This window comes from Gigantopelta aegis, chromosome 15 (assembly GCF_016097555.1).
Source record: "Gigantopelta aegis isolate Gae_Host chromosome 15, Gae_host_genome, whole genome shotgun sequence".
NCBI lineage: Eukaryota > Metazoa > Mollusca > Gastropoda > Neomphalida > Peltospiridae > Gigantopelta > Gigantopelta aegis.
In genome coordinates, this window is record NC_054713.1 from 25,133,600 (window position 1) to 25,148,612 (window position 15,013).

The 15,013-nt window shown below is 35.4% G+C and overlaps 1 protein-coding gene across 1 annotated transcript in view; it reads left to right on the top strand.

Annotated features, from left to right (window-relative positions):
• The window catches only part of LOC121390076 (trifunctional purine biosynthetic protein adenosine-3-like), a 105,107-nt gene extending 94,734 nt beyond the window's left edge, over positions 1–10,373 (top strand). Inside the window, exon 21 of the mRNA XM_041521786.1 lies at positions 9,297–10,373. Coding sequence (XP_041377720.1) covers positions 9,297–9,482 — 186 coding nt within the window. The 3' untranslated portion in view covers positions 9,483–10,373. The remainder of the gene's footprint in view (positions 1–9,296) is intronic.
• The last annotated feature ends 4,640 nt before the right edge of the window (positions 10,374–15,013 follow it).

Here is a 15,013-nt window from a genome sequence, read left to right on the forward strand (position 1 = left end):
TACCACTAGAGCACATTCTGAAATTTCGTGATAATTCCTTAATATTCAAAAGCCATGGTTAAGATGGTACTTTTAATGATTATTTTGATTTAAATTTAACGCTGTATATTACGATGATTGATTTTCTTTAATTACGTTGTCAGATTGTGCTCTTCGGTAGAACACCGGCCTGGCTGTCTTGGTTTTTTTTTAAATCTTGTTTGGATTAAGCACCAAGAGATGACATTTCAGTACTGAAAGGCAGGAAATGCCATATTAATTAGAACACCTGGCTGTTTTTGAAAATCTCATTTTGATTATGACTCAAGAGACGACCAAAAAAAACATATCTCGTGGGAGCATATTCCTGAAACCTCCTAGCAGCTTTGGGCTCTTTGGGTCCTCAAATAACCTACATATATTTACATTGCCCAGCTTATCACACTCGCAATGGCCCCACCAGCATCCCCACCCCACTTTCAAATACACTCTTTGGGTCCTCAAATAACCTACATATATTTACATTGCCCAGCTTATCACACTCGCAATGGCCCCACCAGCATCCCCACCCCACTTTCAAATACACTCTTTGGGTCCTCAAATAACCTACATATATTTACATTGCCCAGCTTATCACACTCGCAATGGCCCCACCAGCATCCCCACCCCACTTTCAAATACACTCTTTGGGTCCTCAAATAACCTACATATATTTACATTGCCCAGCTTATCACACTCGCAATGGCCCCACCAGCATCCCCACCCCACTTTCAAATACACTCTTTGGGTCCTCAGATAACCTACATATATTTACATGCCCAGCTTATCACACTCGCAATGGCCCCACCAGCATCCCCACCCCACTTTCAAATACACTCTTTGGGTCCTCAAATAACCTACATATATTTACATTGCCCAGCTTATCACACTCGCAATGGCCCCACCAGCATCCCCACCCCACTTTCAAATACACTCTTTGGGTCCAAATAACCTACATATATTTACATTGCCCAGCTTATCACACTCGCAATGGCCCCACCAGCATCCCCACCCCACTTTCAAATACACTCTTTGGGTCCTCAGATAACCTACATATATTTACATTGCCCAGCTTATCACACTCGCAATGGCCCCACCAGCATCCCCACCCCACTTTCAAATACACTCTTTGGGTCCTCAAATAACCTACATATATTTACATTGCCCAGCTTATCACACTCGCAATGGCCCCACCCGCATCCCCACCCCACTTTCAAATACACTCTTTGGGTCCTCAAATAACCTACATATATTTACATTGCCCAGCTTATCACACTCGCAATGGCCCCACCAGCATCCCCACCCCACTTTCAAATACACTCCATGGACTCGGTTATGCAAAACCAATATCAACATAAACAACAGATCGTTCGTGCAAAAGCTGTAATCGCTCGTCAGAAAAAGAAAAAAACCTGTGTGTTAGCTAATGTCATCAATGTTTTGGAAACCTACATGTACATTCAGTGAAAAATCTCTGACCACCTAGATGTACGTCATACCAGTGTCACAAATAATTTGCACTCCCCAGTCAAGATTATACGTACAATAAGCACTCCCCAGTGCATATTATACATGTAATATACACTCCCCCAGTCTATATTGTATGTATAATATGCACTCCCTCTGAGTAATATGCCAGTCTGTATTATACATACATGTAGGCTATAATAATTTGTTAAGCATTCACATAATTATATTTTTTAAAGTTTTGTTTTATGTTTGTATGGCCAGTGCACTTTCTAAAAGTTGGTATAAAACTCAGTGGCGAATCTAGATAGGGTTTTGGGTATATGAATCAGGGGCGGACCAAAGGGGGCCAAAACTTTCCTGGATCCGCCAAACCACAAATCAAAACCTTACTTGCAGAATCCTGCCAGTGATTTAAAAATAATTTGAAAACATTCCGAATTATCTTGAGGGTATACGACATGTTTTGTTTGAATTACGAATGCCTTAAAACATGTTTTATTTTATAAAATAAATAATTTGTAATGTAAAACTGAAGACTGATTTAGGGTTTTTTTAGGGGTGTTTTTTTAATAAATAAATAAATAATTTTTAATGTAAAATTGAAGACTGATAACCCACCCCGTACGTATAGATATGGTTCGCTGTACTGCGGTCACTAAAATAGACTCGCCCGATATTTTTAGAATTTGTATGCTCCCAAATAACGTTATAAAAGGCGAAGTGTGATTGGTCAATATTTAAATTATTATTTACAGACAAAATGTTACCTGGACATTGGGGACTACGCAGTGTTGTTAGTTTTAAATCACTGGCAGGATTCTGCAAGTAAGGTTTTGATTGGTGGACATGAGCTCCAACTGGCTGGTGTTAGATCCACATGTAATAGTGGAGCTAATTTTAATTAGATTGGTTGATGTTATACAATTTATTAAATTCAGTGTCTTATAATAAATAGATCATTTATTATACACATAACCTGGAACTCACATTAATTATTACACATCTTTTAGTATTAAATCTCTTCTCCATGTTCATTACTATACATGTGTACATATCATCTACACTACCCATTCATTATTATACACATACATATGTAATCTAAACTCGACATTCATTAATCTAACTAATCATAATCTAAACTCACATTATTATACATATAACCTACCTTCAACATTCATTATTATACATATAATCTGCACTCCGGCCCCGTGCATTATTATACAGAGTACATATAATCTACACTCCCCATTCATTACTACACATATAATCTACACTACCCATTCATTATTATACATATAGTATACAATCCCCATGCATTATTATACATACATGTATAATCTACACTCCCATTCATTACTATGCATATAATCTACGATCCCCATTAATTACTATGCATATAATCTATGTTACCCATTCATTATTATACATATAATCTACAATCCTATTCATTACTATATGCATATAATCTACGCTCCCCATTAATTACTATGCATATAATCTACGTTACCCATTCATTATTATACATATAATCTACACTCCCATTCGTTACTATGCATATAATCTACACTCCCCATTAATTACTATGCATATAATCTATGTTACCCATTCATTATTATACATATAATATACAATCCCCATGCATTATTAGATATATATATAATCTACATTCCCCATTCATTACTGTACATATAATATACACTCCCTATGCATTACTATACATATAACCTACACTTTCCATTCATTGCTATACATATAATCTGCACTCGCCATTCATTATTATACATGAAATCTGCACTCCCCATGCTTTATTATACATATAATATACAATCCCCATTCATTATTATACATATAATTTGCACTACCCATTCATAATTATACATACATACATGTACATGTATAATATACACTCTCCATTCATTGCTATATATATAATATTACACTCTCCCTTTCTTACTATATACATGTACATGTACATGTAAATGTAACCTACCCTCAACATTCATTGTTCATTATTATACACATAATCTAGACAACACATTCCGTTTTATATGTATAGCAATGAATGTGCAGTGTAGAACATATATATAATCATAATTATGGAATGCAGAATGCATTTATATTGATGAATGCAGAGTGTACATGTAGGTTGTATAAATAATAAAAGAAAAGTGTGTAAATCATGTGTATAATAAAGCATGTGGAGTGTAGATTGTATGTATTATAATAAATGTGAAGTGTACATGTATGCTAATGCACCTGGCGTGAGGATTATATGTATAATAATGAATAGAGTGTTTACACTAATAAACACGGAATGCATATTAATGATGAATAGTAATGAATGTGGAGTGTAGATTAGATGTATAACAAGCATTCTGAAAGTACTGCTAAAGGGTGTATACTACCAAATCAAATCCCATAGACGACAATAGTAACATATGTGGCTAAAACTCCTACCTGCAACGTATCAACCAACATAAACGCCACGGATATAAATACTACCACCCCTTACACTTAAAGTGAATCAGAAAAAAATGGGGGTCAAGCTGCTCGTTTCTGAGATAACGGGTAGCGTCTATGACTACCCTAGTTTCGCACAAAATTCGAGTACTTTTTTTTACAGGTACCCCAAACATGTTTCAAGCACAAGGCTACTTGACACATTGGTACTAGATGAAATAAAATTGCACATTGCACATATATATAATACCATATTTAAGAGCAGTTGTATATAGCAAGTCAAATACCATGTAAAAAGAAATTATTGAAATCTTTACAGTATGAATTATAGGCCAAAACCAACTTTTCTTCAGTGCTAACTTTGATTCAAACTCCATTCAGAGCCATGTACAGAGATTATTGTCACGGTCAAGGTCATTGTGAACTTGCATGATCGAGTGATGGCTAATTAATCAACCAGTATAGTTTAATTAAATAAAATGACAAAATCATAATATTTTTTATTATGCACTGAATATGTGCTATAGGGTGTATACTACCAAATCAAATCCCATAGACGACAATAGTAACATATGTGGCTAAAACTCCTACCTGCAACGTATCAACCGACATAAACGCCATGGATATAAATACTACCACCCCTTACACTTAAAGTGAATCAGAAAAAAATGGGGGTCAAGCTGCTCATTTCTGATATAACGGGTAGCGTCTATGACTACCCTAGTTTCGCACAAAATTCGAGTACTTTTTTTTACAGGTACCCCAAACATGTTTCAAGCACAAGGCTACTTGACACATTGGTACTAGATGAAATAAAATTGCAATTTTTTTTTACCCAGATGAAACTATTATTTTTTACAACCAACACACTCACATTTATAACCAATCACAGGACTTGTGGTGTTCACTTCTCTATCAAAAGTTGGGTGCACCTCGAACTGTGACCCAGCCGGAAGTTATTTGGTTTAGTACTACCTAAAGCAATACTTGTCCCCTACAGCTAGGGCCAAACAATATTTTGTATCTCCTAAGTTCAAGGGCTAAAACTGTAAACATTGGTAAACTGTCACAATTACAGTCAAACTTGATCAAACATGTTAAAGATATACACAAAATTTCAGCTCAATATATTGGAGCATTGCAAAAAATAGATAAATTGTCATGAAAGTCAAACTTGATCTGTAAATTTTAAGCTACACACAAAATTTCAGCTGAATATGTTGAGGACAACAACTCTATCAAAAATGTGTAAATCATTATGAAAATAATAATAGTATATGATAAAGCTACAGTGTATATTCAAAACTTAAGCTCAATATATTGACGCACTGTGAAACAAATTGTCGTATCTCCTAAATTCAAGGGTCATGTCTCTGTCAAAAATAGGTAAAGCGTCAAGAACGTCAAACAGGATCTGTAATGGTACACGCAAAATTTCAGCTAAATATATTGAGGCATTGGTGGGGTGGGGGAGGAGTCCGGAAAACAAGTTCAAGGATCACAATTCAGTCAAAATGTGTAAATCGTTATGAAAGTCAAACTTTATATGTAATGGTATATGATAAAATTATATACAAAATTTCAGTTCAATATCTCGAGGAATTGTGAGAAAAAACCCATCAAGAAAACTTTATATGGGACAGACAGATTGAAAGACAGAAATACAGAGATGAAACCTATAACCCCCTCCGGTTGGACCGATAGGGGTCTAATAATGAATGTGGATTATATTCATTGAATAGCACTTAAATTATTATCAATCCAAAGTTCATTTAAGAAACAATTAATGTACTCAGTATTTAAACATACATGTTGGAGTAGTGAAGAGTGCATATTATATTTGTAATAATAACCAGGGGAGTGCAGATAATTCAAGGGGAATGCGTACTATATGTATAATAATAACTGGGGAGAATGCAAATTATACGTATAAAAATGACTGGGGAGTGTATATTCTTATTAGCTCGGCCATTTACCTTTCGACCGACCGTTCAAAATTGTGCCAAATTCCCTCAATCAAAATTCTCTTTGGCATTTAACTGCTCCATTCAAATTCCATAGCACCACCACCACCCCCACCCGCCTGCTACCGATTTGATCGGGCTGCTGGTGCTCCCTTGCACCTGCCAGTGCAGGCGGTCCCTCCTCTCCCTTCCCCCCACCTTTCCTGTCATGGACGAGGAGCCGGCCAGGACCGGCTCTTGTGCCCACGACAGGCGTGTGCTACAACAGCTTGTTCTGAATGTGCACGTAAAACCCTATGACATGACATCACACGTATATTCTTAGGGAGTCTAAATTAAATGCTACACCAATATGTGCTTGATGGTATTGTTCTGACCAGCTTTCCCTCCGTCGTTCAACGTGTCCAACTATTTTCTTCATGACTACCGTCACTTTCTTTATAAAACGCTACCTACGTTGGCATGCCACCAACATGTTTACAATTTACGGACATTTCTGGTGTTTGAAGCACGTCACAGAACTTTTATGAGTATCTTACAATATTATATTATATACCGATGCAATTTAATGAAAAGGATGAAAACAAAATATGTTTTAAAAATAAAAATAGACGTGTGTCATCATAAGCGTATGAGATGGGGGTGGAACCTCAAATTCAGGCAAAAATGATAGAGCAGCTAGAGTTGAAAATTAACATGAAAACCAAGGTCGCCAGCAGGGCCAGTTGAAGAAAAATCTTACAGGCCCTTATCAAGTTCAACTAGCTCTCCATTTATCACATTGTAATTTAACTGCACAGGTAAAATTAAAACTATAGTGTTTTTTGTTGAATAATTAATAACCGTTTGTGTTAAAGAAAACCCATGAATCGATGTTTAACTTCATAATGAATAAAGTAAAAATCGATATAAAAACATGTTGTTTAGTTTTAAACCCATACCAACTCAAATAAAAAAAACGTTGAAAAAGTAATCCAGTATAAATAAACATGTTTCTTTACAAAGTACCATTAAATTAAACATATTAAATCCTATTTTCAATACAGGGTAAAAAAAATAAGGTAGTTGAAACAGACTAAATGTAGAACTGTGCGTGCTTTAGTAAACTAGAGTGGCAGTCCTCTTTGTGGCTATGCAAGAGGGATGGAATAAACTTTGTGGTAATACAAGAGAGGTAAAATTCCCAGCAAATGATTTCCTCGGGAATGGTTGTTCTCCTAGATAGAGATCCATGGAATCATCCACTGTTTTGCCAAATGCCCATTCGACTCTGCTTTGTGCAGAGATATGACCCTGATCATGTATTACGGTTGTGTCATTCAGATTACCTTGGATGTCCCATCAATTTCTTTCGAACTTGTATCACAAAAATAAGTTAACCTTTGTAGTTTGGTGGTAATTTGTAAAGAATTTTTGTTTTAATTTATACTGCACTTTTACCCCCAATAAAATGTTATTTGAGACGGTATGGTTTAAAACTTAATACATTAATGTTTTTATATGAATTTTATCTTTATTCATTATGTTGGCCCTGTCAAAATATAGAACAGGTTCTAGGTCTTCTGTTGCCATATCTGTAGTTTGTGCCAACACAGATGCATTGTGTTTTGTCACAATCGATTCAATATCACTATCAGTGTGTTTCAGTTTTTTTAGCTAGTGCCATACTCACCAGACACTAAAATCGATGGTCGCCCAACGGACTACCTTTGTAAAACTCTTAGTCCACCTTAGCCAATAAAGGTCGCTACGGACGACCAGGCAACTGCTAATTTTCAACCCTGGTAGAGATATTCGGGCAAAATGTGCAAACTTGATACCTTTTTACCATATATTTCCATCATTCTACCATCAAAATTAGTTGTAATCCGTGTAAAAATGCGTAGTGATTCGTTTGCAACCCTACATGTATATAGCTGTTTGGTAGTAATACTAATATGAATAAATGATGTTATCCAGATTTGGGCAAAAACCTACACAAATGGAAGTCCATACACCTATTATATATGGGTGTCATGGAAATCTCTCACCGCTACTCCAAGCCAATCAGAATAAGTCGGCTGATTATGGATTTTCCACAGAGTTCAACACTTGTAGCTTCTTTTTGGACTGATTCGAAACTATTAATAACAAACGCGATGACATTCTAGCGACTGTACTAATTAGTGTCGGACAAAATGACCGCTATTAACTGTGCAGCTACCGTTAGACTGATTAGTTTAAAATCCATTTTGCCTGTCACAAGAGCATGTAGTATTATTAACATGTACCGCGGTGCGCAAGATTTCGAGACAATCCTGTTCTCATTACTATGAATAGCATTTTACAGAATTCCTAATTTTCAACGAATCAAAACTAACTTGATTTTTTATTTTCGCCTGGCAGCTTTCAAGATAGTCCTAGCACACAAAAGTTTATTTTCGTAATAGAGACAAGCTACAAAAATCACACATCTTAGATTCTCGTTTGATTATCGTTGCCCATTAACCTTTTCATTTCTATCTAACTATTGAAGAAAATCGTTCGTGTAATCACTAAAACCACACGAACGACATATTGGTTGTCTGAAAAATTCAAATTTTATGCCCTGCGCGTGACATATGTCCTATTAAAAAAAAGAGTTTAATTTGTAAATATATATGTACATGTACCTTTTATATAACTATTTTCATAACTACATGTTACATAAATAATGTTATAATATGGTACCTACACATCAGTGTTTCTACCAGAAAGAAAATTTTGGGTATGGTGATATGGAATTGAATGCAACCACAGTCTACAGGGGATATGAGAGTCTACACCAGAAAGAAAATGGGTTAAGTTTAGGGTTAGTGTTAAGAAAATCGTACAGTAATGATAAGGGTAATTAATTTTATCAAAAGGTTAACTTAAAAAAAAACCCAAATCTGGCAAAATATTTGGGTATGGCACCATACCCATTTTACCCTCTGGCAGAAACCCTGCGTGACATATAGTAAGTGGGAGTGGTTACATGTATTGGTTCCATACTAGTATCTGCGTATATCATTTTATATAATGTACATGTGCATGTAGAACTGTTTTCCAAAGAATTTGTACAATAGCTCAATGAATTAGGTTTTTTTTTTTTTTTTTAAATCTTTTTCTTAGATATGGCACAAAGAACAAAATTACCCAGGGTGGTTGGGGGTTAAGGCTGGGGTCTGTGGATAGGAACATCTTATTGTTTTGTTTTAATTCTTTGTGATATGTTAAACACAAATTATGTAACCAGTATTCAATGTTTAAGATGTGTGATCCTTTAATTCTGATGTGACTATATACTTAAAATAACTGAATTACAAAACCTAATTGACTGTTAGGTGTGTTTCTTCTAAATGGATGTTTTGTTTGATTATTCAGGAAGCTGTGGACTCAGGTGCTATTGTAGTCCAGGAATCGGTGCCGGTGTTCCCAGGAGATACTGAAGACAGCCTGGCAAAGCGTGTCCGCATGGTTGAACACAAGGCCTTTCCTAAAGCACTGGAGCTCATCGCCAGCGAGAAGGTCACACTGAATCCAGACGGGCAATTATTGTGGACAATATAGAACAATCTGTTCAAGGCAATGGTTTTCTATTAGACAGTTACTGTATTGGTTTATTAACTGGATAATACAAAAGTATTACTAGTTTGGTCTCATTTCCAAAATGCAAAAATATTCATTTACATTAGTTTGAAAAAAACCCATGGTTTTCCTGCAACATAATATAGTGAATATCATATGAAGCAGTATCTTAAAGGCATACTGTCACAGATTTAAGGACCTTATTTCTCTAAAAATGAATAATAAATCAAAATTACATTAATTTTTTACAGACCAAATCTAGCTAATATTGCATCAGTTTAACTACACAATGATGGAGTGAAATCCATGTAAACCCTCTCAGTGATGTTAGTTTTTGAATTATGGACCATTGCCATAATTCAATTATTTTTACAAAATATCATTAATCAGTAGAGTATGGTGGTTACGTAGATGGTTGAATAAAGTACAGTACATTTAAGAACAATTAATCAAAGATATATATATTTCAGTAATACTTTGTTAGGCCATGTAATAGGTCAGTGGTCTGTGACAATATGCCTTTAACATCCTATTCAATTGGCAGAGAAGATGTTTTGATGGAATCTTTATTGTCATTACATTAGTCATTCCAAAATATGAAAATTTGTGTATGTAATATCACATTTTGGATAGTGAAAGGGAGCGAGTGAGTAAGAGAATATCAATGAAAAGTCAGTCAGTATGTATACAAGATGTTAATATTTCAGTATTAATACACCAATGCAATTTATTAAAATAGTGGGTAAGCCACGTGAATGCAATTATATGTCTTTCATTTATTAAAAAGTATTGTCATAAAGACATTAATATTCTCATTTAGCACAAAACAATACTTTTTTATATTAAGTAAATATAATAAACTTTTATATCTAACTTTTTCAATATTTGTTTTTTGTTACCAATATGCAGAGAAAAGTCTTCTGCTCAACTTGAGATGAGATGAGGAAGTTGTGATTTGTAAAAACAGATATTTCTTTACTCCGTTTCTTGTGTTCCATTCCACTCACCCTTAATCTCTGCTTTGAAGAGAAAAAATCTCTCTTACATGTGTTTAATCAGTACAGTTCCGTTGAGATTGTTGGCAATAAAAAACATTATAGGATCGTATTGTCCAGTGTAATTAACACAGTGTTGTAGTGTCTGTTTTTGACACACCACAATTATCCTCAACCTGACTTCTAAATTGATGAAGAACATATTTTAAATTGCTTGTATGCTCCCGAGAGCATCTGTCATTCAAATGGTTTCCAGGGAGCATGTCCCCAGAGGCCACAGAGTTGTTCAAGTGTCTACTGATGCCAATATCAATCAGAATTTTCAACATCAATCTTTTTCACTAACAGATCTGCATATTGGGAAATATTTGATGTACATGTAACTTCTAAGCATGCTTTTTGGTCCTTAGATGCAGATTATTCATTTTAAAGCAGTAGTCTGTATACCACACATACATTTCAAACTGGTAACCTGTATACAGCATTACATTCTAAACCAGTAGCATGCATAACACACACATTTCTTATCAGTTGTCTATAAACCACACATAAATTTCATATCAGTAGCCTGTATTCCATACACACATACCATACCAGTAGCCTGTATACTACATGCATTTCTTATCAGTTGTCTGTATACCAAATACATTTCTTACCAGTAGTCTGTATACCACACAGACACAATACCATACCAGTAGCTTGTATATCACACAAACATACCATACCAATAGTCTGTATACCACACATACATACAATACCAGTTATCTATATACCGCACCAGTAGCCTATATACCACACACATTTCTTATCAATTGTCTGTATACCACATATATACCATACCAGTAGCCTGTATATCACACATACATACCATACCAATAGTCTGTATACCACACATACCATACTAGACCAGTAGTCTGTATATCACACATACCATACCATATCAGTAGTCTGTATACCACACATACCATGCTAGTAGCCTGTATACCACACATACATACCATACCAGTAGTCTGTATACCACACATACATAGCATACCAGTAGTCTGTATACCACACATACCACACCAGTAGCTTGTATATCACACATACATACCATACCAGTAGCCTGTATACCACACATACATACCATACCAGTAGCATGTATACCACATACACATTTACTGTCAGTAGCCTGTATACCACACATACATACCATACCAGTAGTCTGTATATCACACATACATACCATACCAGTAGCCTGTATATCACACATACATACCATGTCAGTAGCCTGTATACCACACATACATACCGTACAAGTAGTCTGTATACCACACATACCATACCATACCAGTAGTCTGTATACCACACATACCATACCATACCATACCAGTAGTCTGTATACCACACATACATACCATATCAGTAGTCTGTATACCACACATACATACCATACCAGTAGCCTGTATATCACACATACATACCATGTCAGTAGCCTGTATACCACACATACATACCATACCAGTAGCCTGTATACCACACATATACTGACACACAATGAAAACGCATTTTCATTGAAAATAACGACAAACTATTAATGAATTGATGTAATAATGTAATATGACATTAATGACTGGTATTCATGAGATACATTCACATGGAAACATGGCCAGTTATCATCAGTAATCGAGTGTGTCCACCATTGGCCCGTGAGCATGCGTGAAGACGACGGGAAAAGAACTGGCACAAATATCTCAAATAAGCCACAGGAATGTTCCTCCACTCCTCCTGCAACACCTGTGCAAGCTCAGCGACGTTACGCGGTGGTGACAGGCGGTAACGTACACGACGTCCCAACTCATCCCACATGTGTTCAGTTGGGTTCAAATCCGGTGAAACGGCGGGCCAGTTCATAACGGTGATACCGGCTTGCTGCAGGAATGCCTGGGTAATAGGCGTCTTAGCTCAGAACAGGGGAGATAATAAAACAGGTGGCGCGTCACTCGTCAGGGTCCAACAAACTTTGACAATAGCTGTATTTTTCATTGCTTTGTCATTCATTGTTATACCACGATGGACAAAGGGAACATTTGTGAGGGAATGACAATTGAACAGTTAAAAGATGAATTACGAAAACGAGGCGCAAAATTATCAGGAAGAAAGCGGGACTTGGTGGAAAGGTTAGTAGAATGTTTTACTTTACATTATTAGCACGAACAACGTATTATCGTAATTCACTAATTGTAATTTTCATTATCTTGGGGTATTTCGATTGTCAACGGTTTATTTTCCACGCGCGTAGGAAGGTGCCAAAAAGTGGGGAGCACACTTTTATATTTACACACATTTACACTATTATAAGGAAAAATATCTTAATTAAAAGTGTGTGTGGGGGGTTGGGGGGGGGGGGGCACATCTGTTCGCCCTAAACTTTTAGTCAGTTCACCCCCAATTATTTGTTACTTTTAATTTAAACAATTAGTGTATTATTTCTTTAGAGGCATGTGAAAGTGTGTGTGTTTCTTAGGTTTCCTCTCAAAATCTGTGTGGTCCTTAACCATATGTCTGACACCATATAACTGTAAATAAAATGTGTTGAGTGCATTGTTAAATAAAACATTTCTTTCTTTCCCTATAGACAATGTAAAATGATGCAGTAATGTTTATTTTACTCGGTTTTTGTTGCAAGTGAAATTGGTTTGTAAAATATATCCCATTATTAGGCATGAATGAATATATTTTGAGCTAATGAGATAAAAAAATTCAGTTTTTTGTTTTAATGTATTTTTTTTAAATTAGCAATATGAAAAATACATTAATGGTCTTGCTTTATTCATTGACATTCTATGCTCGTTAGCATTTTCTAATTATTTCAGTAAAATAATTAAAAATCTATTATCTATATCCAGTAATGAATTATTAAAGGAAGGGACAATTATGGCATTTGGCCTTGTATGCCTAGTCAACGATATATAATGCACATTATTGCTTAATATCAACAAGTATAATCGTATAGTTAATTAATGAAACGGTTAAATGTGATGGCTATTATATATAATGGGCGCATTCATTTTGTACCATCCCAGTGAATACGCCCTCTGGCGAGCTGGTGGTTACGTAATACCTAACGTGTCATGTCAGGAATTAGTCTTCGAACTGAAGAAACTAAACGTACCTGATTTTTGCGGATGCATCAGAATGTTCTGTAATAATATCAAACATACTCTACCAATACACCTAATAATATAAAAATTTTCTTTGGATTTTTTAAAAGATGAAAATACTATAACTCCATTTCATTCTCTTGATGCAAATTGAAATATATTTAATTAAATAGTTTATAATACTATCAAGTCATTTATGTTGTTTTACAAGTTGATGAAAGCGAAGCGTCTTGTCGTAAATTAGATTGTTTGGTTACACTGCCCCCAGTCAGCAGGAATAATCATGTTTTTTATTAACTCTAAAATTATGTGTTTTTCATTTGTTAAAGTGTCAGTATGTGTTGGTGGTCCGGGTATGTATCTTTCCAACACATCTTGTTTGAGTTGATCCTCCCTTTAAGGTATTCCATGATTATTGTATCCTTTGATAATGATTAACTGAGTAGTAGGTTGTTACTACATATATATATATATATATAGAGAGTGTCTACGATTGTCAGTTTATTTTTATTTTATTATTTTTTCCAGACTTGAAGCATACAGACGCAATGACAATTTCGGTAATGCAAATGACCTTGCTAAGGAATTCAACATGGAAATCCCAGATGTGACCAATTACAAGGACATAAACTCAGAAAGCCAGCTTCCCGCATTTCCTTTTGAGAGGATTGAAACATATTTGCAACAACTCGGAAAAGTGTTTGACAAAAAACCTAAAGATCTTTACGATGGCTGTTTTTTTAAATTTGTGAGGTATGTGTCGGATGGCGATTTGGTTTTTGTTAGGTCAGTGTGCAAAGCTGAAATGAAGAAAAACCTCACATACACTGTGGACATTAGTTTTATAATTGATACGTTTGGCTGTGTCAGAGAATGCCAATGTGAATGCGGTGCAGGGATGGGGCCTGAAGCACACTGTAAACATGTATGTACCCTTCTTTATGCCATGAGTCCGTTTTATGAAAGGAAGTCTATGAAAACGGAGGACATGTACACAAAAACTGCAGAGTTTTCACAGAACCAGAAAGTTTATTGCTTCGCCAATTAAATCTTTTGATTTAAACTTAACTGGTACAGATAAAACTGACTATCGATTTGATCCGGTCAAACCTCAGTATATTAACCCACAGCAAACAAATACAAGGTTAGAAACGTTAGTAAAAAACAAGGAGAATTTTGGACAGATGCCCATTAGCCAGTTGTACAAACCATGTGACATGGAAACATATGCTCATGACCACAGCTATTTTGGTAAAAGTAATGAGGATTGTTTTTTAGAAAGTGCTTTAATAACAGATATCAGTGATGAACAGATTAGAGAAATTGAGGTTGCTACCAGAAAACAGTGTTCATGTAAGAGATGGTATAAAGAGAG